General features: G+C 41.1%; 1 protein-coding gene and 1 non-coding gene across 5 annotated transcripts in view; one reads left to right on the top strand and one right to left on the bottom strand.

The window, feature by feature from the left end:
- The first annotated feature begins 4112 nt into the window (after positions 1 to 4112).
- Positions 4113 to 23548, top strand: part of HAVCR1 (hepatitis A virus cellular receptor 1) — a 33820-nt gene continuing 14384 nt past the window's right edge. Inside the window, exons 1-5 of one of the 4 annotated variants that reach the window (XM_075996247.1) lie at positions 4113 to 4683; positions 7165 to 7506; positions 11894 to 11977; positions 14744 to 14848; positions 19984 to 20039. In XM_075996247.1, the coding sequence (XP_075852362.1) occupies positions 4638 to 4683; positions 7165 to 7506; positions 11894 to 11977; positions 14744 to 14848; positions 19984 to 20039 (633 nt within the window). In that variant the 5' untranslated portion in view covers positions 4113 to 4637. The remainder of the gene's footprint in view (positions 4684 to 7164; positions 7507 to 11893; positions 11978 to 14743; positions 14849 to 19983; positions 20040 to 23548) is intronic. The other 3 variants (XM_020283654.2, XM_020283653.2, XM_012781597.3) reach the window with 3 other exon arrangements.
- LOC142863414 (U6 spliceosomal RNA) lies at positions 9280 to 9383 on the bottom strand. Its single transcript, XR_012914182.1, has one exon. It is a non-coding gene; the product is annotated as a U6 spliceosomal RNA (small nuclear RNA).

Here is a 23548-nt window from a genome sequence, read left to right as displayed (position 1 = left end):
TTTTTGGTATTATATGTTTATATATTTTCTATGTTAAATACAAGTATTGTGTGATTTTTAATCCTATCTTTATGATTTCCAAAATGTTAGGAGCAGCATATTACTTTTTATTAAGTCAATAGCAAGTGAAGGAGAATAACTAGCTTAGGGCAGGAGGCAGGGCAGGCAGGGAGAGTAGGAGGACAGGAGACAGTTCTGGAAGGAATAGCAGAAGTCTGGGTTACAGATGGGCCTGATGTAAAGTGGTAGGGATGAGAGGGGCCTGGCAAATACAATGGGGTGGCTTGATTGGGGTGACTCCCTAGTTGTGAAAGGAGGTGGGGAAGATCTCACTCTGGTGAAAGCATGGAGAACACGAGCCGGCGAACTGTTCTGTAGTAGGTTGGAGCTGGAGGTGTGTGTTGGAGATGGCAGTGAAGTAGCTGCGGAAAGAATGATGAATTAATTCGTTTTTGGAATTCACTGGATGTTAATCCTGCTTTACACAGATGAAGCTTGCTAGGAAGCCGCTAGAGACTCAGGTTTGGTGCCCAAGTACTGTCACCTTGTTGAACCTTACCCTGCAACTGGGGTGTATCCCTCAGGGGTCCAAAGGTGACCCTAAAGAATAGTGATTCATGCCCTGGGTGGTGGCTCATGCCTATAATCCTTGCACTTTGGGAGGTTGAGGCAGGAGGATCGTTTGAGCCTAGGAGTTTGAGGTCGCAGTGGGATATGATGACACCATTGCATTCTAGCCTGGGCCACAGAGGGAGACCTTGTTTCTAAATGTGTGTTTGTGTGTGTGTGTGTGTGTGCGTGCGTGTATGTGTAAAGAGTAGTGATTCATGAAGGTTGTATTCTTCAGGACACAGTGGAGTCTCATGGGAGTTACCTCGTGTTAGAAAATTCAATCTTCGATGTGTGAACCATGAGGTGGGCCCAATCCAGACACTGTAAAACAGGACCCCGGACCATAACAGGAGCCTTGTTATGGGAGGAGTTTGTTATGACAGAGGAGTCTGTTCACCATTCTGTGGTGAATGTCTCTCGCTCTTACTCTGTAAACCTATATCTTGCTCTTGATCTGTACACCTATCTTGTCCTTCCTCAATAAACTTCATTTCACGATTCCCTTGGGAAAAAAAAAAAAAAAAAAGAAGATTCAATCCTATGGAATTATACAGTTACTTAGCACCTCAGAGCCTTGGTTCTACATTCCCTGTCCAGGCACTTGCTCTTTATTACCAGGATTTAAACCACCTCCCCGCCCCCCAATTCTTCTCCAGCTGTTAACCTTGCAAGTCACTTTTTAAAGAATTTCTTTCTGCCCTCCTGCCCTCTACCCTCGTCAAAATGATCCCTCCTCGTGCCTCCCATGCCTTTGTGCTTCCATTTGTTTATTCTATCAATACTTACATTGCCTTAAAGGGGTTTATGGTCTAGGGTTGTGTGGTGTCCAACAAGGTAGCCATGTGTAGCAATTTAAATCTTAATTAAAATCAAATTAAATTTAAAATTTAAAAATCCGTCAGTGGTACTAGCCGCATTTGAAGTGCTCAGATAGTCACGTGTGGCTAGAGGCTATCATGCCGCTGGGCGCCCACACGGAACAGCTCGTCATCAGAGAAAGTTCTGTCGGGCAGCACTGCACAGGAGTGAAAGGAGACAGGTGCCACGCACATCACACATGCAGATAAATACATCAAGGGAAATAAGGTAACCCTGCTGCCTAGAGAATTAAAATAGGGTGATAACAAAGAGAGAGACTGGTTGGCTACTTCAGATTGAGGGACCAGAGAAGTGTCTGGGCAGGTGACATTTAAGGAGGAATCAAAATAAAAAAGGAAAAATGTGGGCTCAGCACGGTGGCTCACGCCTGTAATTCCTAGCACTCTGAGAGGCCGAGGAGGGAGGATCACTCAAGGTCAGGAGTTCGAAACCAGCCTGAGCAAGAGTAAGACCCCGTCTCTACTATAAATAGAAAGAAATTAATTGGCCAACTAAAAATATATAGACAAAATAAGCTGGGCATGGTGGCGCATGCCTGTAGTCCCAGCTACTCCGGAGGCTGAGGCAGGAGGATTGCTTGAGCCCAGGAGTTTGAGGTTGGTGTGAGCTAGGCTGACGCCATGGCACTCCAGCCAGGGCAACAGAGTGAGACTCTGTCTCAAAAAAAAAAAAAAAAAAAAAAAGGAAAAATGTGTGGGGGAGGAGTGCGGAGCTGGACAGAGAACACAGCAGGGGAAAGGCTCAAGGTCAAGGTAAACTGGAAAGAAAACTTTGCGTGGCTGGGGCTGGGTGCGCAGGTGAGCGGGTGGTAGGAGAAAAAGTTAGAGGTAGGTAAAGGGGCTAGATCCACCAGGGTTTTGTAAATCTAAGGAGTTGGGAATTTTCTTTTTTCCCCAAGAGAGCTACAGGAGAGTTATCATTGGGGAAGTGACATGGTCAGATTATATATTTACCATTTATCTCATTCTGCCTGATTTTATTAGTTAATTGCTTATTTAAGTGTGTTTCTGCCCGATTACACAATCCTGGATTTTTTTTCATCCTTTATATTGAGTTGGGCCTCATTAGCCTCAATATGTTAGTAATAACTGGTAGAATCAAATTAAATTGAAAAAAGTCTTTATCATTGACTGGGCTTTGGCCCAGTCTGAGTATAATAAAAACTGGTCATAAAATATTTTGCCTCCCAAATAAATAAAGCATGATTTAGTTCTGTGTGAGCCATTTGAGAATTTATCCCCCCACCTTTGTTTTTTGAGATGGGATCAATGGTGTCCCCTCCAAACCTAACCTATAAAGGCAGAGAATAGGATAATATAGGAAGTATCTAGAAACGTGCTTATTTCTTGGTAGAACTCATCTTGTTACACAGTTGAATTCAAGAGTGTGAAGCATTTGGCATTGCAAAGCTGGACAGGCTATTAAAGATCATGGTCCAACACTTCATTTTATGGAAGAGCAAAATTTCAGCAACTAGCCTATGGGACAGGCAGTGTGAAGGCTCAGTGACAGGAGGGAGCTTGCCTTCAAGAAGGTGGAGGAGGTAGACATCTAAGGCAAGGGCCTCCTTCCCACCAACACCTGTCCTTGTCACTGGAGTCCCCGGGGTCAGCTGGAGCAGACTGAAGAGCTCAAAGGGAACAGATGAATAGGCCGTGTGTTGCCATCTCGTTTTATTTCACAAAAAGTCCAAAAGCTGAGTTTCATGTGGACTCTCTGGATTTTAAAATTTTGGCTATTAATTAAGAAATGAATTTTCGAACACTGCCACACAAAACACTTCCCCAGGGCCAAATATAGTCTTTGGGCCACCAGTTGGTAGCACTGGGCTTCCGGTCTCTTCCGAGTGCTGAGGCTGTTGGAGTCGGGGGTGCCCACTCCCAGGCAGCGTGGGGTCAATGAACACGGTGTGCCAGGACCACCCACTCCTCCACGAAGCCTGTGAGGGGCTGCAGGAAGGCGGGAGGCAGATCACCATTGCCCCCTCTGGAGTTAATGAAGTACTAGGCAGGCTTACTCAGGTTTGTGTGGTTTAATGATTAAGAGCAGAAGTCAAGAGCCAGAAGCCTGGAATCTAAGCTCACTTAACCTCCCCAAGACTCAGCTTCCTCCTCCACAAATGGGGTTAATAACGGATGGCACACGCCTCATGTGTTCTGTGAGGACTAAATGCGTGTGGATTCTTGGCATAGAGCCAATAATAATAAATTCTACATAAGACATAATATGTATTATGTATTAATACATTAATACATAATAATAGTAATTCTACATAATAAATTCTCCAGAAACCTCAGCTAGTGTTACTAGCGTGTATTATAGACATTTTTTAAAAAAGTTCTCCCTGTATAACCCCTTTGCCCATTATACCAATCCGTTGAGGGAGACAGAGCAAATATTTTTAGTGCTGTTTTACAAAGGAGGAAATCAAGGCTTGAAGGGATCAGTAACTCTCAGGGTTCCCCAGCTCTGTGAATGGCAGAGCTTGGATCCGAACCCAGTTCTGGTCCAGACTTCTGCTTCTTGAAGCATTCTCTTGAAATTCCTCAGTAGGATGTAGTCTGAGTCATCGCATCCAGTAGCATGAATGGATGGGCACGGTGATTCACATTCTTTCTCAGTTCCTCTAGCTAATGGCAAACTCGGCAATATAACTGTTAACGATAGGGACTAACCACTGTGGCCACCAAGCAGGAAGAGCCCCACGTCCACCCGAAGGCAAGTTTACTGTCAGAGACCAAGAGCAAGGCCTCTCTGCTATTGGAAGGCTGGTCTTTGCTCTGGTGTGCTGTCCTTGGGCCACCCTGTTTATATCTGCCTCCGGTTTCCCTTTTTGTTTCCTTCCTTACCTCCTGTGTCAGGACCAGGGGTTGGTTGGGAGGCTCTGTGTGGGGAAGAGGCTGGGAAATAAAAGGCTGTTTTCGAGGACAGCATTCTCTGCCCTTTGGAAGGCACGGAGCCCTCAGCTAACAGAGCCCCGAAGTCCTTGTGTGTGGTCTGCTCTTATCTCCAGCACAGCGGCTCATGTGATTCACCCAGTGAGGGAGAAAAGAGAAGTTGTAAGCTGAGAATTGAGACCACATAACGTCTTGTAGGGGAAAAACCGACCACTGTGTCTGCTCGTTTTCCTTCAGGCTGACCCCAAAATGCAGTCTCGCCTGGTCATCGTAAGCCTCATATTACTCCTAGCAGGTAAGTTAAGTAAGTAGGTGTGCTGAGGGGCTCAGAAGCCTCTGGGCTGGGGGAGTGGAAGGGTAGGGGGTGGGGAGGTGGAGGAAGATAAATGTTCTTTGGGTGTTGTTGGGTGGTTATTATTATTATTATTTTTGAGACAGCCTTGCTCTGTCACTCTGGGTAGAGTGTAGTGGCATCCTCATAGCCCACTGTGACTTCAAACTCCTACACTCCAGCAATCCTCCTGTCTCAGCCTCCTGAGTAGCTGGGACTATAGGCATGCACCACCACGCCTGGCTAATTTTTCTATTTTTAATAGAGATGGAGTCTCTCTCTTGCTCAGGCTGGTCTTGAACTCCTGAGCTCAAGTAATCCTCCTGCCTCGGCCTCCCAGCGTGCTAGGATTACAGGCGTGAGCCACGGCTCTTGGCCGTGCTTGGGTGGTTATGAGTTAGTGAGCAGAGAACCAGGATGAAATTTTACTCCAAAGAAATTGTTTAGCTGCTGTGAATTACAAAATCCAATTCTAAGTGAACAAGGTAAGATGCAGAGCAGTGTGTCACAAGCTACCATTTATGTGTAAACAAAAAAGAAGTGTGTAAATGTGTATGCATAGACACATGTATATAAGAAATGGTAACCATGGTTACCATGGGGTGGGGTCAAGGGTTGGGGAGAGGAAGTGAACATCAGAGGTAGAAAGGAGAGGTTGCCTTCCGTTGTATTACTCTATGCTTTTTGATTATTTTTTAAAACCATGTTCAATTACTTTGTTTTAAAATAAATATTTTAATTCAAAACATTCTATGAGATAGGGCAAAATTTTGGAGTAGGCATATCCTAAATTTTAAAACCTAATCTCTGGAGGGTGATATTATGGGGAAAGTTCATTATTATTTGTTTCTATTAATATAATCTATTTATTAATATCATAGCATGCATTATATTCATAATCCCAAACATGGTATCAGTATTAGGCAAAATTAAATCATAAGAATTCAAATGAGAAATATACTCTTATTTTACATTGCAATGAGCATTTTTTCCCAGAGCACTTACCAAACTCATAGCTCAGTCCTAAGTATGAGTAGCGAGGGAATCTCAAATTTCTTTTACGGGCTACTTTGACTGCATTTGGCAGCAGGGTTTTTATACTACTACCCCGGGAGATAGTTTTGTTTTTGTTTTTTTAAGTGACATAATTTAGTGCTTACTGGGATGTTCTGTGATTGTATGGTTTCACCTGAGTAAGTGGGCCTTGCTAAGTTGCTGGGCTGTCATTGACTTATGAGAAGGGGCCCTTACTTAGGCTTTTTTTAGATTGATCCTAAAACCCATGATGAGCCTCAGTTCCTCCTGGGGGTATTATAAACCCATTTGCTAAAAATTGACTTCTGAGGAGTTTGCTAGACTGCTGCCTTTGAGCCAAAAATGCTTTAAACAAAACATTAACTCTGCTTTTTGTGTGGGGATGAGGGAAGGTGATTTCATTTGCAGTAGTAGTTTTTAAAATCATAATGAAAATGAAAAATTTGAAATTTAAATGCAATAGAATTAAATTGCATTTTAATTTTGCTTAAATTAACTAACAAACAAAACGTATATCTACCGATACAGTGAATCCGGGAGAGGAGACAGGGGTACTGCATTGGGAGGGAGACTTTTCACTATATATATATCCTCTTTGGTTATTCTTTACTTTTTAAAAGTCATGTGCATGTCTTACCTATTCAAAAATCAATAACAAGCAGATACCTGGCCAACACAGGGTGGAACACACATTCATGTGTTACTTGAATGCCATTTGGTTCAAACCTTTTGGAGAGCCCTTTGCCCATATTCATGAAATGAGTGAAAATTTTCCTGATAATTTATTTGTTAATTTATTTATTTTAAATTATTGTTTTTACTTTCAAAATCTTTTTTCTTATTTCTGTTGTTTTTACATGCTGAGCTGTGGAATTCCTGGTAATTTCTTTCTTAGAATTCTATTTTATTAGGAAAACTGAATACAGAAATGCTTCATGTGGAAAGATTTTGTGACGTTATTTACAATGATAACAATGAGAAACATCTTGACCATCAAACGGGATAAGACATTGTTTTATCCACAAGTATATCCATTAAACAATACTACTGATGAAAAATATGCCAATGTAGAAAAGTGTTTATAATAGTAAAATTTAAAATTCAAGCTATAAAGTCATACTTATATAAAACAAATAAATGGTGCAAAGAAAAATAAAAAGTAAAAATAACTTTTTAAATTTATTTTTTATTTTTATTTATTTTTTTAGCGTATTATGGGGGTACAAGTGTTAAGGTTACATATATTGCCCATGCCCCCCTCCCCTCGAGTAAGAGCTTCAAGCATGTCCATCCCCCAAGCGTTGCACATCTCACTCATTGTGTTTGTATATACCCATTCCCTCCTAAAAATAACTTTTCAAAGAGAATATTGAGGCCTCATTCTCTGTTTTTCTTCTCTTTTCATTGCAGATGCTGTAGTTGCCACTGTGCAAGTGAGTGGAATGGTGGGTCAGACTGTCACACTCCCCTGCAACTACTCAGTGGCTGATGGAGCAGTCACCTCCATGTGCTGGGGCCGAGGGGCATGTCCTGTATTTGTATGCTCAGATGAAATTGTCTGGACCGATGGGTCCCGTGTCACCTTTCAGAAGCACGATCGTTACGAGCTAAGAGGGGACCTTTTGAAAGGGAATGTCTCTTTGACCATAGAGAATGCAGCTGAGGCTGACAGTGGCTTGTACTGTTGCCGTGTTGAGCACAGGGGGTGGTTCAATGACATGAAAGTCACCCTATCATTGGAGATTAAACCAGGTAAGCTTGCCTTTTATCCTTTGATATTTCATGCAGGTTAATTTTTTTCTTTTTTTTTTTTTGAGATAGAGTCTCACTCTGTTGCCCGGGCTAAAGTGCCATGGCGTCAGCCTAGCTCACACCAACCTCAAACTCCTGGGCTCAAGCAATCCTTCTGCCTCAGCCTCCCGAATAGCTGGGACTACAGGCATGCGCCACCATGCCCAGCTAATTTTTTTTTCTCTATATATTTTTAGTTGGCCAATTAATTTCTTTCTATTTTTATTAGAGACGGGGTCTCACTCTTGCTCTGGCTGGTTTCAAACTCCTGACCTTGAGCAATCCTCCCACCTCGGCCTCCCAGGGTGCTAGGATTACAGGCGTGAGCCACCGCTCCCGGCCTTTCTTTTCTTTTAACAGGGGAAAAAGGAAATTCCTTAGTCCTGTTTTCCAGTAAACTCTTGCTCTTGGGAAATAGGATAATTTTAATTTGTGTAGATAACGTTGTAAGACTAACCTTGATTCAAGGCCATAGGGTAGAATCAGCAAACTAGTTCCTAAAGCAGTATAGTCCCTTGGTATCCATGGGAAATTGGTTCCAGGATCCCCTGAGGGTACCAAAATTCGCAGATGATCAAGTCCCTTAATATAAAGTGGTAGAGAAGATATTTATAACCTGTGCACATCCTTCCATATACTTAAAATCATTTCAAGATTACTTAACACCTAATACAATGTATATGCTATATACATAGTTGTTATGCTATATTGTTTAGAAATAATGACAAGAAAAGTCTGTACTGTTCAGTGCAGATGCAACCATCCATTTTTTCCCCCCAAATATTTTCCACCTGAAGTTCATTGAATCCACAGATATAGAACCCACAGATATGGAGGGCCAACTGTACTTTAAATGTGCTAGGTAGTCCATGAAATAGCATTCACTGTTTCATAGTGAAATATAGTGAATATTTTTAGGAAGCTGAATTTATTCAACTTAAAGCACTGCCCTTTTTCTCTGAGATTATGTCTTACGGGAACATTAAAAAATATCCACTTTTTAATATTTTAAAACTATAATGGAGATCAAACTTTTTGAAGCATATCTCACATCAAATCACAAATTTCTTTTTTAAAAATTAAAATGACCTTCTGTAAAATCATTCGCATTCCAACAACTGTTCACAGTTGTTTTAAGGAGTTTGTGAAATCCAAAAATCTGGGAATATCACATTTTGCCATCTTCATGTGAACATCCCAATTTTCCTTACTGTTTGATGAAAGCAGTAGGTTCTTGAGGATTTCCTGGTCTCCGGTGCTCTTTCTTAATGAATCTCTTTCTGCAAAGGTTTTACGTTGATAATTAAACCCAATACCTGTGGCCTTAATAAGCTGTGTTTCTATTTTTATTTTTTTTCAATTAAGAGGAACTTTATTTTGCAATCTCTCAGCTTTTGGACTTGGCTTGCTTTTCTTACAAGGGTGAGCAAAACAATTCTGATGGAGACAATAGCTGAGTCTGGGGAAACTGGGAGGCAGTGCAGGTAAGCCAAAGGACACTGGCCATGTAGGGTGTTACGGGCAGATGTGCGGGGACAGCTTGTGGAGAAGAGGTAGTAGGTGTATGATTGCAACTTTCTTGGAGTTGTCAATTATATTGTTAACCTGGCTACATTTTAAAAGGTGACATAGGAAGAAATTAGTAGGAGACTTTTACAATATATAGACTTTCATATTTCCTTAATTCTGTAGACTTTTATAGAGTTTAAAGAAATTCTTTTTTTTTTTTTAATTTAAAATATGGAACGCTTCACGAATTTGCAAGTCATCCTTGCCCAGGGGCCATGGTAATCTCTGTATCGTTACAAATTTAGTATATGTGCTGTTGAAGTAAGCACATGGAGTTTAAAGAAATTCTTAATAGATGGATATTTACAAAGGTCCCTTATGTACCAGGGACCATGCTACATGCATTTAATTCTTTTTTTTTTTTTTTTTTTTTTTGAGACAGAGTCTCGCTTTGTTGCCCAGGCTAGAGTGAGTGCCGTGGCGTCAGCCTAGCTCACAGCAACCTCAAACTCCTGGGCTCGAGTGATCCTTCTGCCTCAGCCTCCCAAGTAGCTGGGACTACAGGCATGTGCCACCATGCCCGGCTAATTTTTTCTATATATATCAGTTGGCCAATTAATTTCTTTCTATTTATAGTAGAGACGGGGTCTCGCTCTTGCTCAGGCTGGTTTTGAACTCCTGACCTTGAGCAATCCTCCCGCCTCGGCCTCCCAAGAGCTAGGATTACAGGCGTGAGCCACAGCGCCCGGCCATGCATTTAATTCTTATTGACAACTATATCCATTGTAGGTGTGGTTCAACCGTATTTGATAGTAGTGGGAACTGAGACACAGAGTCTAAAAGTTCATTGTTGAAAGTAATGCAGGTAGAAATAGGTTGAGTCAGGATTGGAAAATGGGTCCATAATCGAGCCAAAGTGACCCTCTGCCGCATCCCTGGATATTCAAGTTATTGCTTAAGTTTTCTTGTACTTTTCACAGGTTGAGCTTACTCTCAACGCTTAGGGCTTCTCTCCATCAGTTCTTTCTATTTTTGTAGTTTCCCAGCTTCTTCATAGAGAGAACAGCCCTGAGGAATAAAAGTTCCATGAGCTGAGGCCGGGCGCTGTGGCTCACGCCTGTAATCCTAGCTCTTGGGAGGCCGAGGCGGGCGGATTGCTCAAGGTCAGGAGTTCAAAACCAGCCTGAGCGAGACCCCGTCTCTACTATAAATAGAAAGAAATTAATTGGCCAACTGATATATATATAAAAAATTAGCCGGGCATGGTGGCGCATGCCTGTAGTCCCAGCTACTTGGGAGGCTGAGGCAGGAGGATCGCTCGAGCCCAGGAGTTTGAGGTTGCTGTGAGCTAGGCTGACGCCATGGCACTCACTCTAGCCTGGGCAACAAAGCGAGACTCTGTCTCAAAAAAAAAAAAAAAAAAAAAAAAAAAAAGTTCCATGAGCTGATTAGAATTCCCCCTCTTCATCATCCCATGATGAACTTTTGACCAGATGTTTTGCATGCTTGCTGTTTTCCCTCTAGATTACATTTTAAATTGTGGAGGGAGGAGATTGGATTGTGCTCAAGCCTCTGACTTTGTATTATGTCAGGGCAGCAACTATAGTCCCAGGGCCAGAGAAGATTATAATAGGTCCAAAGCCCAGGGACTATTTTTCTAAACCAAGTTTTATAGGAACATAGCCACACCCATTCATTTACATATTGTGCATGGCTGCTTTCAAAGGGACAGAGTTATAGATGCCACTGAGACCACAGGGCCCCAAAGCCTAAAATATTCAATATTGGAACCCTTAATAGTAAAAGTTTGCTGACCTCTGCTTTAACTAATGCCTGATATCTAACAGGCACTCACATAAAAAATTTCTTTCTCCTCAAGGCAAAAACTGGCTGGATTCCAAATTAAATTGTATCCCACAGAAAGAAGAGTTTTCAAGCCAATTATCTCCTATTCAAAGGACCTCAGGTTTTATTTTATAGTTAGTAGAGTTGAGATTTAAGGAAACTTATAGGAAAAAAAATGTGCCTGGTGAGAATGAAAGTACATGTTCATTCTTGATTTATTTCTTCCTTGATTGACAATGCTTTTGTGCCAGATACTTTGGCTTTAGCTCTAGTCTTGCTGTCTGTCTGGGTGGCTCTGAGACCGTCAGTATGCTGTTTGGATTCCTATTACATCTCTGCCTCTGGAAGAGGTTATTACCTCTTGTAAATTTGTAAATTATCTCTTAGGTAAGAAACCTTTGCTTAGAAGATCTTGTCCATCACCTAGCCAGATGCATGAATCCTTTGTGTGGGCCCCCACCTGTGATCTGTCTAGACTAATGGGCGTGAGTTTGCCCTCAGTTAAGATGCAAGTCCATTGGGTGTGTGCCCTCAGGACCGACTGAAGGGACCCTCTTTATTTAGTAAATATACTGGGCCCCAGAGCTACTTTCTCAACCATTTACCACTGAAAGAAGGATCAAGAACAGCTCCAGGCTCTAGACACTTTTCCTAAGTGTCTCATAGAGGCACAACTCATAGAGGTGTTTATGAAGCTGCATAGATCAGATATGGGTGATTGATCTTTTAAAAAGTGCTTCAATGCAAATAAGAGGTATCTGTTCTCACTTGCCAAATATATACCTTTCCCTGCAGCTGCCATTTTTTTTTTTTTTTTTTTTTATGAGCTTGTCTCCAAAGTCCTCCCCTCTCACAGATTCTAGTTGGCTAATGACAAAGAACGAGAGTTCAGGAGACAGAGTTCTGCTTGGGGACAGACTCTGATTGGTGTGCTAGGGTACAGTTCCAGCGCTGCTTGATTAATCCTTGCTTCCGTGTTGATTTCTGCCTCCAGCCACAGACACGCGTGTTCCAACGTCACCAAGCACCTCTACCTCTGCTTCCCCAATGCCATCACCCACGCAGACCCACAAGCCAGGTAAAACATGTGTTTGGGAGCCCCAAGGCCTTCTAATGAAAGACTGTGGACCACCCAGACCACTGTGTTTAGGCAGAAGGATAGTTTAGGGTAAGGGTTCTTATCTAGGTTCCAAACAGGTCCTCCACAGGGTTTGTAATCCTCCTCTCCTCCCCAAATCATATGCACCTTTTGTACAAAGAGGCATTTTTGAGGGGACCCATCACTTTCTATCAGATTCTTGAAGAGATTATTAGCCAAAAATAGTTGGATCACTGATCTAGGACATCTAATGGAGATAGTGTGAATCTGGCTCAGGTGGGCACGGTTGGTTGAGGAAAAACAGGGAATGCCAGAGAACAAGGGTAGGTTAATGAGATTCCACCCTCACAAGGAGCTCTAGAGATCACGAGCCTATTCTGAATTCAGGTCCTCCACTTGGTAAGATTTTGATGAGGCTAACATTTACTGTCTCTTATGTACCAGGGACCATGCTACATGCATTTAATTCTTACTGACAACTATATCCATTGTAGGTGTGGTTCAACCGTATTTGATAGTAGTGGGAACTGAGACACAGAGTCTAAAAGTTCATTGTTGAAAGTAATGCAGGTAGAAATTGGTTGAGTCAGGATTCAGTCTCTGTTCATTGGAATTTGGGGCCTGTGCTTTAAACTACCAGATTGGGCCTCTTATCTTGAGCACTGAGCTTTATGTTTGGATGAATTTGACCTGATATGGCATCTTCACTGAAAAAACTTTTATACGATCACCCTGTCTTTTGGTGGCAGTCAGTGATTTACACAGTTTTGCTTCAAGGGTCCTTTAATTTATTTATGTAGCATGAAAATTTGCAAAAGATGCTATTTATGTTCATGAAAAAATAGACATTGGATTTAAGGACTTCAGGGATTTAGAATGTACATGTTTATTTTTTTTCAATTCAGACCACATGGTTCATACTTCAAATTTCCCATAGATAAGAGTTTAGATTTCTACTGGTTCAGGTTTTGGTGGAAAAAGGAAGAATAAAGTAAAAAAAGAAGAAAAAAAGTAAAAAAAAGAGTTTAGATTTCATACAAATGGAGAATAACTTGACTTACAGGTGGAAAAATAACTTGTCATTCTGAAGACAAGGTTAGGTTCAAATATTCTTTTTCCAGGATGAAAAAGATAAGTTTTACTGGAGATTCTCAAAGCCCCCCAAACCCTTTGACCCCATGAGGTGGCTCTAGATTTGGAGGAATAACAGAAGTGTCACAACCTCTTAGCCAGGAAAATCTGATGGAACATATTAATTTCCCTTGACTTCCATTGAACCGTGTGTGCATTTAACCAGGAGGAATCTGAAGGATTGGGCTATGTGCTGAGTTTGGAAGAGAGAGCTTTTGGTAATAACTGGGATTTTAGAGCCATAAAAGTTTGTAAGAAAAACAGCTTTGTTCCAGGCAGCTGAACACACTAGAGAATCTGCTAGACTTTCTCGTATTGATTTAACTTTTTAATACTTAGTTTGTGCCTGAGAAGGTGGATGGATTAGTAGACTTGGTTTGGAGAACATGTCTAAGTTATTGACTTCATTTAAACTGGAGATTTAGACAAAAAGTGTTGGTTTATATGTCCATGTGGCCTCCTGAGGGATGGCATTCATTGAGCCGTATTCGTGTCCAGTTTCCTAAAGAGTTTGAGTTTAGAGTCGAACTTCTCAGTACAGAAAGATGTAAACACGAGCAAATATAATATGGGGATATATATCTTATATCTACCCTGATCCCTGCACTCAGAGCCTCTAGCACATACCTAAAATATCCATGGAACAATTGGACATGAGGTTCAAAGAATGGGAGAGAAAAGAAAATACCACAAAGACCCAAACGTGGGAAAGAAGTTAAGCTCAAGAGGTCTTTTGCACAGAACTAAGTTGGGTAAAGACCAACCATCTGACTCTCATGGGTTGGTTGTCCTGTTTTTAGTTCAGAAAGAGAGCCACATCCTCTTACAGGTTTGAGTACTAGAGGAAAACAGGAAAACAGAACATGAGAAAGGGTGATGTTGAAATGTGAAGTTACCGAGACTGTGATGGGGAAGGGGAAGCAGATGGGCCAGGGAGAGACACTAAGGAGAACTCAGGTTTGGGAAAATTTGCTGTAGATTTCTATGATGCTCTAAGGGAAGGGAACCAGAGACTTTGTAAAAAGGCAAGTGATCAACTCTGCAGATAAGGTGAGATATCTGTTAGGAAGTAAAGGAGAGATTTCAGGAAAGGAAAGGACAACACAGCCCTGTATGAGAGAGTTCCTAGAACTGGAAGCTTTTTTTGTGAGAATTGGAAGATGAGTCAGATAACACAGGAAATCGCCCTTAAAATGGATGACTAGAATGTAAGTGCAGAAGAATGTGGGATTGGGGTCTGCCAGGAACCTGGCTTTGAGGGTTGCAAATCATTACCAAAGCCATGACGTTGGGCAATATTGTCAGCTTGAAGGGACTCAAGGAATTCATATTGTGAGTATCTATTCTGTGTTGGTTAATAAAATAACTCATGATAATAAATAACTAGATAGCAGTGCCATGCCTGAAGGTCATTTTGGAATAAATTTCCAATAGGAGCTGAAAGGGCTAGACGTGGGTAGCTGGGAGCCATTCGTGCCTCCCGAGGAAGGCTGGGCGGAGGCTCCATGGAAAGTTGATAGTAATTCCCGATTTTAGTTCTGTTCTTTATCTTTCGTGGGGGAGCAAAATTTCCTCCACAAATGGAACACGGTTCTTCCATTCATTTTATTCCAGTAGCTACGTCACATTCTCCAGCTCAGCCGTCAGAAACCCAGCCTACAACCCTGCAGGAAACAAGGACACAGGCTACCAGTTCACCATTTTACTCTTACAAAACAGGTAACTGGATTCTCTTTCCTGAACACTCAGGATAATTCAAATCTTGATAACCACTGACACTGCTGAGAGCACACATCTGGAGTAAGACAGATCTGACTTGAGATCCAACACCAGCCTTGGAAATCAGCTATTTGACTTGTGCAGATTCCTAAACTTTGTGAATCTGTTTTGTCATTTGTAAAATGGATATGATTCCACTGATCTTGTAGAATGCTTATGAGGATTAAACTAGATGATAGATTCGGGATACAGTTACAAGGGGTGAGTGATAGATATATTAGCAACTACTATTATTACTTAGAATATCTAGAATCCATGTGCCTGACTGGCAAAGGTAGCTTGTATGATTTGGAAACATCCACATGCATGTTATTTTTATAAATCAAATCAACCTCTTGATTCCAAACTTATTATTGGACTTGATCCCTTGGGCCAGGACCTTAATTAAATCCAGTCACCCATGCTTCTTTCATGGCTGAGATCCTAAATACGGCTGGGAGTCTCCTCTGCCTTGGCAAGCTTGTATTTATGTGAGCATTCTGAGATGGGGCTATATGGTCTCGATGTTTGTGTCTCCCCAAGATTCATATGTTGACACCTAATCTCCAAAGCAGTAGTATTAAGAGGTGGGGGATCTAGGAGGTGATTAGGTCATGAGTGCTCCACCTTCATGAATGGGATTAGTGTCCTTATAAAAGAGGCCCCAGGGAGCTTGTCTGCCCCATGCCCCACATGGAGACACATAGAAGGTGCCATTTATAAGGAACGGCCTTCACTAGACACTGAATCTACAGGCACCTTGATCTTGGAGTTACCAGCCTCCAGAATCATGAGTAATACATTTCTATTGTTTATAAATTACCCAGTCTGAGGTATTGTGTTATAGTAGCCTGAATAGACCAAGACAGATGACTTGGGGACACTGACACCAGTGTCAAAGAGGCATGTCCCACTGAGATCTTGCTATTCCTTTGCAAACAATCTTGCTTATTCTCCTGAGTCTGAGGTGGCCTCCTTTAGTCTCTACTCTTAGAAGGCAAAATTGGCCTCTCTTCCTTGTGGTGGAGACAGGTGACACTGAATCTTGTCACCAGCTACCTCTCTTGGTTACCTACCCATAGTGGTAGGCTTTGGGAATGCCCTGTGCTGAGCCCTTTGTGAGGCAGACCCGGCTAATGTGTCCTTGTGCTGCATCCAAACAAGGTCACGTCTTGCAGGACTCCTCCTGCGTGTGACTCACTGTACTCAGCAGTTGCCAATCTGTGGGCACCCGCCTCCCACCCCATATGGCTTACCTTTTGCCAATCATTACTGGAAGCTGGTTAATTAAAAATGGACCTGCAGTGAGATTCACAGAGGGACTCATTCAGTTGGGATGAGATCACGGTGACATTTGGTTCTGAAAGTGGAATCCTTAGTGCAAACTGTTTCCAGGCACAAAAACAAAATGAAAATAGATAAAAACACAAGGTAACAGCAGTAGGAGCAGCTGCACCCCACTCTTTTAGGGTGTGAGGAGGAAGAAAGTAGGAGCAGGGAATCATTCTCTAAAACATCATGTCACTGAAACCTGGTCGAGGTAGAGCTTTCCAGGGTGGAACAGACTGTGGAGCAGCTGGGTCCCTGGGACTCATGTTACGTGTAGCGGCTGCCATTTTGGCCGTGTGTCTGAGGCTCTTGGGCCAAGTCCTCACTGCGCCTGCGTCCGCCCTCAGTTGCCGAAAGCCTCTTGGAAGCAAAGAATGTGAGATCTGGAAGGGGTTTGGGATGTTATGTGGCCCACTATCCACCTTCGACAGACATGTGTGCCAGGAAACTCATATATTATCTCATTTAATTCTTTCCAGGCAAGCCATATCCATTGCTATTGTCAGATTGGAAGGCTCTATAAATCTGTTCTGGAGGCAAACAGCTCCCCAGTTCAGCCATCAGTTACAACTTCTGTGCCCACTGGCAAGCCATCGAACCTTCCTCCCTGGATGATTAGAGTCTATGATAATTAGAAGGTGCAGTGCACAGCATCCCTGTCTCTCCTCATGGGTCCTTCTGTTGTATAACAATAGCTGGTATTTACCCAACGTAGTGTGAGCCATGCCACATGCATAAGCCAATTTAATTTTAACAACTCTGTGTGCTGTGTTCTATTTATAGCTTGTAGTTCCAGGGCTCCTAGCTAGAAATATATAAACGGTAGTTCCCCCTTACTCTGCAGTTTCCCTTTCTGTAGTTTCAGTTACCTGCCGTCAACCACAGTCTGAACATTTTAAGATAATTTGGAAGAGAGAGAGAGAGAGAGAGAGAGAGAGAGAGAGAGAGAGAGAGAGAGACTATATTTACAACATAGTTTTTACTATAGTATATTGTTATATTCTATTTATTTATTTTTTTTTTTTTGAGACAGAGTCTCACTTTGTTACTCAGGCTAGAGTGAGTGCCGTGGCGTCAGCCTAGCTCACAGCGACCTCAAACTCCTGGGCTCAAGTGATCCTGCTGCCTCAGCCTCCCGAGTAGCTGGGACTAGAGGCATGTACCACCATGCCTGGCTAAATTTTTTCTATATATATTAGTTGGCCAATTTCTTTCTATTTATAGTAGAGACAGGGGGTCTCACTCTTGTTCATGCTGGTTTTCAACTCCTGACCTCAAGTGATCTGCCCGCCTTGGCCTCCCAGAATGCTAGGATTATAGGTGTGAGCCACCGCACTTGGCCGTTATATTCTATTTTATTATTAGTTATTGTTAATCTCTCACTGTGCCTAATTTATAAATTAAACTTTATCATAGGTATGTATGTATAGGAAAAAACATAGTATATATAGGGTTTGGCACTGTTCAGTTTCATGAATCCACTGGGGGTCTTAGAACATATTCCCTGCAGATAAGGGGGCACTACTGCATACATACAACTTCATATACAGATACATATACATACATATGAACACACATAGATACTTATGTGTGTATGCAGAGAACCTTGAGTATCAAGGTCACATTGCTAACAGACATTGGCAGCATTGAACTCTAGTATTATCTGATTCAAGTCCATGCTATTTTTACTGCATCACCCAGCCCTATTCCTGAAGGTCTTAATTAAGGTCACAAACAGAGCCTAGACTGTAGATATTGCATAAACCTAGATACTGCCTTTGGCTCTCTTAGAAGTGGTTTCAGAATGAATAAAATGTAAACATAGTAATGTAAATATTTGGGAAGGAGGATATGATTAGTCCAATTCTATTCATGTTGAGGCTCTATACCTTTATCAGTTAGGGAATTTCATAGACCTATAATCATTTCCTTTTGATGGAAGTGCAGTGTTGTAGTAGTTATCAGCAGCAGCCCTTGTCATTTACTAAAATTGAAAACCTAAATATCCATTGCCTGTCTTCTTTATCTATAAAATGAAATTAGCTTTGAGAGGCTGAGGCAGCAGGATCACTTGAGGCCAGGAGTTCAAGACCAGCACAGACAACATAGTAAGATACTGTTGCTTCAAAAAGTTTTTTAAAAATTAGCTGGGTGCAATGGTGTGTGCCTGTAGTCCCAGCCACTCAGGAGGCTAAGGCAGGAGGATCACTTTAGTTCAGCAGTTGGAGGTTGCAGTGAGTTATGAACTTGATACTGCACTCCAGCCTAGGTGACAGAGTGAGACTGTGTCTCTTAAAAAAATAATAAGGTCAGGTGTGGTGGCTCACGCCTGTAATCCTAGCACTCTGGGAGGCCGAGGCGGGCAGATTGCTCAAGGTGAGGAGTTTGAAACCAGTGCCTGAGCAAGATCGAGACCCTGTCTCTACTAAAAATAGAAAGAAAATTAATTGGCCAACTAAAATATATAGAAAAAATTAGCCAGGCATGGTGGCACATGCCGATAGTCCCACCTACTCGGGAGGCTGAGGCAGTAGGATTGCTTGAGCCCAGGAGTTTGAGGTTGCTGTGAGCTAGGCTGACGCCACTTAGCCCAGGCAACAGAGTGAGACTCTCTCTCTCAAAAAAAATAAGAAGAAATTAAAAAATAGGATTAAGAACCTGGTGTTAGGATGTAATGTGCTTAGTATATGGTAGGTACTTAGTAAAAAGATAATTCTTTTGGGGGGACGGGAGCAGGAAAGAAGGGAGAAGGACTGGGGTGGGTGGATGGCGTGACGTGAGGCTCAGGCACCAGTCTGGAAAGCCTCTAGTTAAAAAGAGTTCTGTACTGGACCTATAGTGGGCTAGGAGGGCCAACAGAGCATATTCTCTATTTCAAAACAGATATTTCATAACACTTTGAAAACTTGAATGACTTTAAGACCAATGTAGTATTTTATGCTACATACAATTTTTTTATTTTTTTATTTTTTTGAGACTGCTAGGATCACAGGCATGAGCCACCATGCCCGGCTTGCTACATAAAACCTTAATTCTTATATATGGTATAATATACACTGGTCTTGTGGCTGATAACATCTTCTAAGCATTTCTGGATTGAAGTCTAGGCACATTAGCATACAATGTAAAGTTATATACTACCTGTTGTGGATATCATGGTACATTTTAATTATATTTTGAATGTAAAACAAATGTGATGTCCACTTGGAATAGGGTGGTCTTTTTTTTTTTTTTTTTTTTTTAAGGCTGTTCAAATGGAGCAGTGGGAGTGGTGGAGAAGGAACAAAGGAATACATAACTGGTTGTGATCAATTAGTTGTGAACACCACTGCACTTGGACCAACCAGGGGGGTTCTGATATTTGGAAGTGCATATGGCCTCTGGGCATTCATTGACAGCTTTTCAGCTAGCATGACAATATTGATTGCCATTAAATGCTAGTCTTAACCTGGTACCATGAATGGGCTTCTGTGATTCCCTTAAAATTGTAGGTAAAACTTTGTGTGTTTCTGAATTTTTTTCCACAAAGAAGAAAAGGAGTTCATTTTCAAAGAGCCCATGACAAAAAGGTTAAGAAACTCAACTTTACAGGATAAATTAATAAAATGTTAATAACTTGGTATACCTCTTGCAATGCTTGCAGCGTTTGTTCATATTATTCAATTTTTCATTCATCACCAGGAGGCAATGTGAATATATTTAGTGTCTGCAGTGAAAATTCAATATTTTTTGTAATTCTAATTAAATTTCCTTCTTATTTTGAGCAGATGGGAATGGCACCGTGACACAGTCTTCAGATGGCCTTTGGCATGACAATCAAACTGTAAGCATATTCCCTCCTATTTGATTAGCCAGATTCACTTTGTAACTTGCTTCCAGGAAGATAGACATTTAAAGACTATTTCTGTAAGACTAGCCCATAGACTTTTATTCTTCTTAAAAAATTTTTTTTGACTCTTAAATAGGATGCTTTAATTTGAAAAGTTTATTTAGGTTGTCCAGTTTGTTAATGATGCCCAATAAGTGGTATTTTACTGAATAACACACACACACACACACACACACACACACACACACACAGTACAATGACATTCCCCTGACCAAAAATTTGGTAAAAAAAAAAAATAATGAACCAATTTAAGGAGAGCAAGTTAACATAAAATACTCAAAAGGACTTCAGTTATTAGAGAAACAACATGCTTTGGTGGGGTGGAATGGAGGCCATCCCAAACAATAATAAAATGTAAGTGAAAGAGTGCTTGCTAAATGGTAAGTCCTCTAATATCTTTTTCCCCACCCAATAGCCATTTTATATAGATTTGTAGAAAATTTGATTTCTACCAATTTTGATTTCTACAAAATTTTCTCTACACTGTTGATTTTTTTTTCTATATATAAACCAACCCATATGTGACTTTCAAAGGTAGTAAGGTCTTAGACAACTTTTTTTTTCTCTCTCTGTAAAAGAGACAGACAGGGTCTCTCTCTGTCACTAGGCTAGAATGTAGTGGTGGGACCATAGTTCACTGCAATCTCAAATTCCCGGGCTCAAGCAATCCTCCTGCCTTAGCATCCTGAGTAGCTGGGTGTACAAGCGTGTGCCACCATGCTAGGCTAATTTTTCTATTTTTTTTTTTTTTTTTTGTAGGGACAGGGTCTCTCTATGTTGCCCAGGCTGGTCTCAAACTCCTGGCCTCAAGTGATCCTCCTGCCTTGGCCTCCCAAAGTGATGGGATTACAGGCAAGAGCCACTACGCCTGGCCAAGGTCTTAGACAACTGTGATTCTCTAAAATGTTCTCATATTTTTTTCACAGTGAGCTTGAGAAAAGTCTAAGGGATCCCAGTCTCCTGAGGCTCATAAAAGTTTAAACTTTGCACATAAGTTAGACAAATTAATCAATAGGGCCTTCTCTTTTGACTCCTGGGAGAAACAGCTAGCCTTTTAGGATGTTCAAGTAACTCTTAGAAGCAACAAATATAAACAGCCTGAGGTTATGAGAATAATCCTTCTAATAGAAAGTTGTGAAAAATGACAACATGGCCATTGTAAGAGAAATTCAGAAAGGCTCAGGCAAAGTGGGGCTAATTAGCGTAGGATCAAATAGCCTTATGCTGTATACCTTTGTGACAATGAGAGCACCACTACATAGGAGTGACATTAAAAATTTTAACAACTTGTACGACATGGGCACTGATTGATTTGATGGATGCATGCTGAATTTGTACATACTGGCTAAATATCAGAACTGCCACAGTATACATATTTAACGGATTGCCTTATGACCAGACTTATGCTGAATTTTTTAAAAAAAAGCCACTCCGAATGCTGAGGTTGTTCATGGCCTTGGTTACCTACAGAACATGTATGTGTAGCTGCAAGTAGAAGCAATTTAGAAGCTTCAAGACAGGCAATAGCAAGAAACTGTGGGCTTTTTGTACCTTGACCCTGAAGATACCAAGATGTCTCCCAGGTATCTTGAAAACATGCAGCATTTATCTTGACCCAGTAGGTCAATTTCCTGGGCCCTGTCTTAAGGAGAAAATTGAACAAATACATAAAAATACATGAGAGAGTATGTTCATTACTGTTGTTTATAATCATGGGAATGTTATCAACAACCTAAATGTTTAATAGTAAGAGATTAATTAGTCAATTAAGCATGTCCATATATTGCCATTAAGAATGTAGTAATCATTGCAGTGCACTTACTGACATGGGTTACATTGTTCAGTGAAAGAAGCAACTTTTAAAATACTATATATTTTATAAGGAAAAATTCTAGAAGGATATATAAAGCACATGGTAACAGTGCTTGTTTCTCAATGTTAGGGTTATAGTTGATTTTATTTTTCCTATTTGTATGCTTAGCTGCACATTCTAAAATAAACATGTAGTGTTTGTATCATATAATTTAAAAAATGAAAGCAAAGCCAGCCTCCTGAAACCCCATTCTCCATCTACCCAGTTTATACCGTCCCCCATGCCCTTAGCCTTCCCCATGCGTAAGGTGATAACAGCACAGTTTTCCCTTCCCAGGCTCTGGCTGTCTAAGCAAGAATGGCACAAATGTTGTTAGCCTATAGCCTCATAGTGTTGTATCGGGAAGGACCTAAAAAGCACCAAAGCCCTATTGAATCTGCTGTTTATAGACAAAGAAACAGAGGTTCAGAGAGGCTCAATAACCTGTCTGTGGTTACACAGGGACTAAGTAGAAGAGCTGGAATTCTGACTCCAGAGATTAAACTCTTAACACAGGAAGACACTCGAGCCTTCTCTCCAATCCTCTACGTCCATTCTGTTAAACTATTTCCCCTGTGAGTTCTCTGTAGGAGCAGAGCTAAGCTGTGAGAGGGGGCCTTGAATGATGCCTGGCACATTCGGGGTTTTTCCAGAAGGTGACGATCTCCTGTGATCTGCACCAGGGCTTTAAATACAATTCTACATCTTTGTGATTATGAATGGTGCTGCTATAAACATTCGGGACCAAGTGTCTTTTTTATAAAATGAAATTTTTTCCTTTGGATAAATAACTAGTAGTGGGATTGCTGAATCAAATGGATGGTAGGTCTCCTGTTTGTTCTTTGAAGTGTCTCCATATTACTGTCCATAGAGGTTGTACTAGTTTGCAGTCCCACCAACCCAAGTGCCCATCAATACATGAGTGGATTCGTAAAAATGTGGTATATGTATGCCATGGAGCACTACTTAGCAATAAAGAAAAATGGTGGTCTAGTTTCTTTTGTAACCCGGATGGAACTGGAGACCGTTCTTAGTGAAGTATGGGAAGAATGGAAAGCCAAACACCACATGTACTCAATACTAAATTGGAACTAAATGATCAGCACTTATGAGCACATAATGGAAGTAAAACTCAAGGAAAATCAAGTAGGTGGGGTGGGGGGGAGGAGAGGATGGGTAAATTCATACCTAATGGGTACAATGCACACTAATTGGGTGAACGGTGCACTTGTAACTTTGACTCAAACTGTACATGCACGAGCAAATTATGTAATGAAAATGTGTGTACCCCTATACAATTCTGAAATAAAAAAATAAATACAATTCTACATTTCTGCATGATTGCATACCATTTAATTGTTAATCAGGGCCATGTCTGTGAGCAGCTATTTTCAAATCTATTTATATAGATGTAGAATCTTGAATTATATTTGAAAAAACAAGTAAGGACTGTAAATAAGGACCAAATTCAATAACTGAACACATTCATATAATATCACATCAAATCAACTTATTATGAACAGAAATTGGTTTTTTTCCTGTTTTTAATATCATAAAAACAGCCTGTTAACTTTAAAAACATAATTTGCAT

This window comes from Microcebus murinus, chromosome 21, assembly GCF_040939455.1.
Source record: "Microcebus murinus isolate Inina chromosome 21, M.murinus_Inina_mat1.0, whole genome shotgun sequence".
In the NCBI taxonomy this organism is placed as follows: domain Eukaryota; kingdom Metazoa; phylum Chordata; class Mammalia; order Primates; family Cheirogaleidae; genus Microcebus; species Microcebus murinus.
This window is presented reverse-complemented; position numbering and strand designations above follow the sequence as displayed.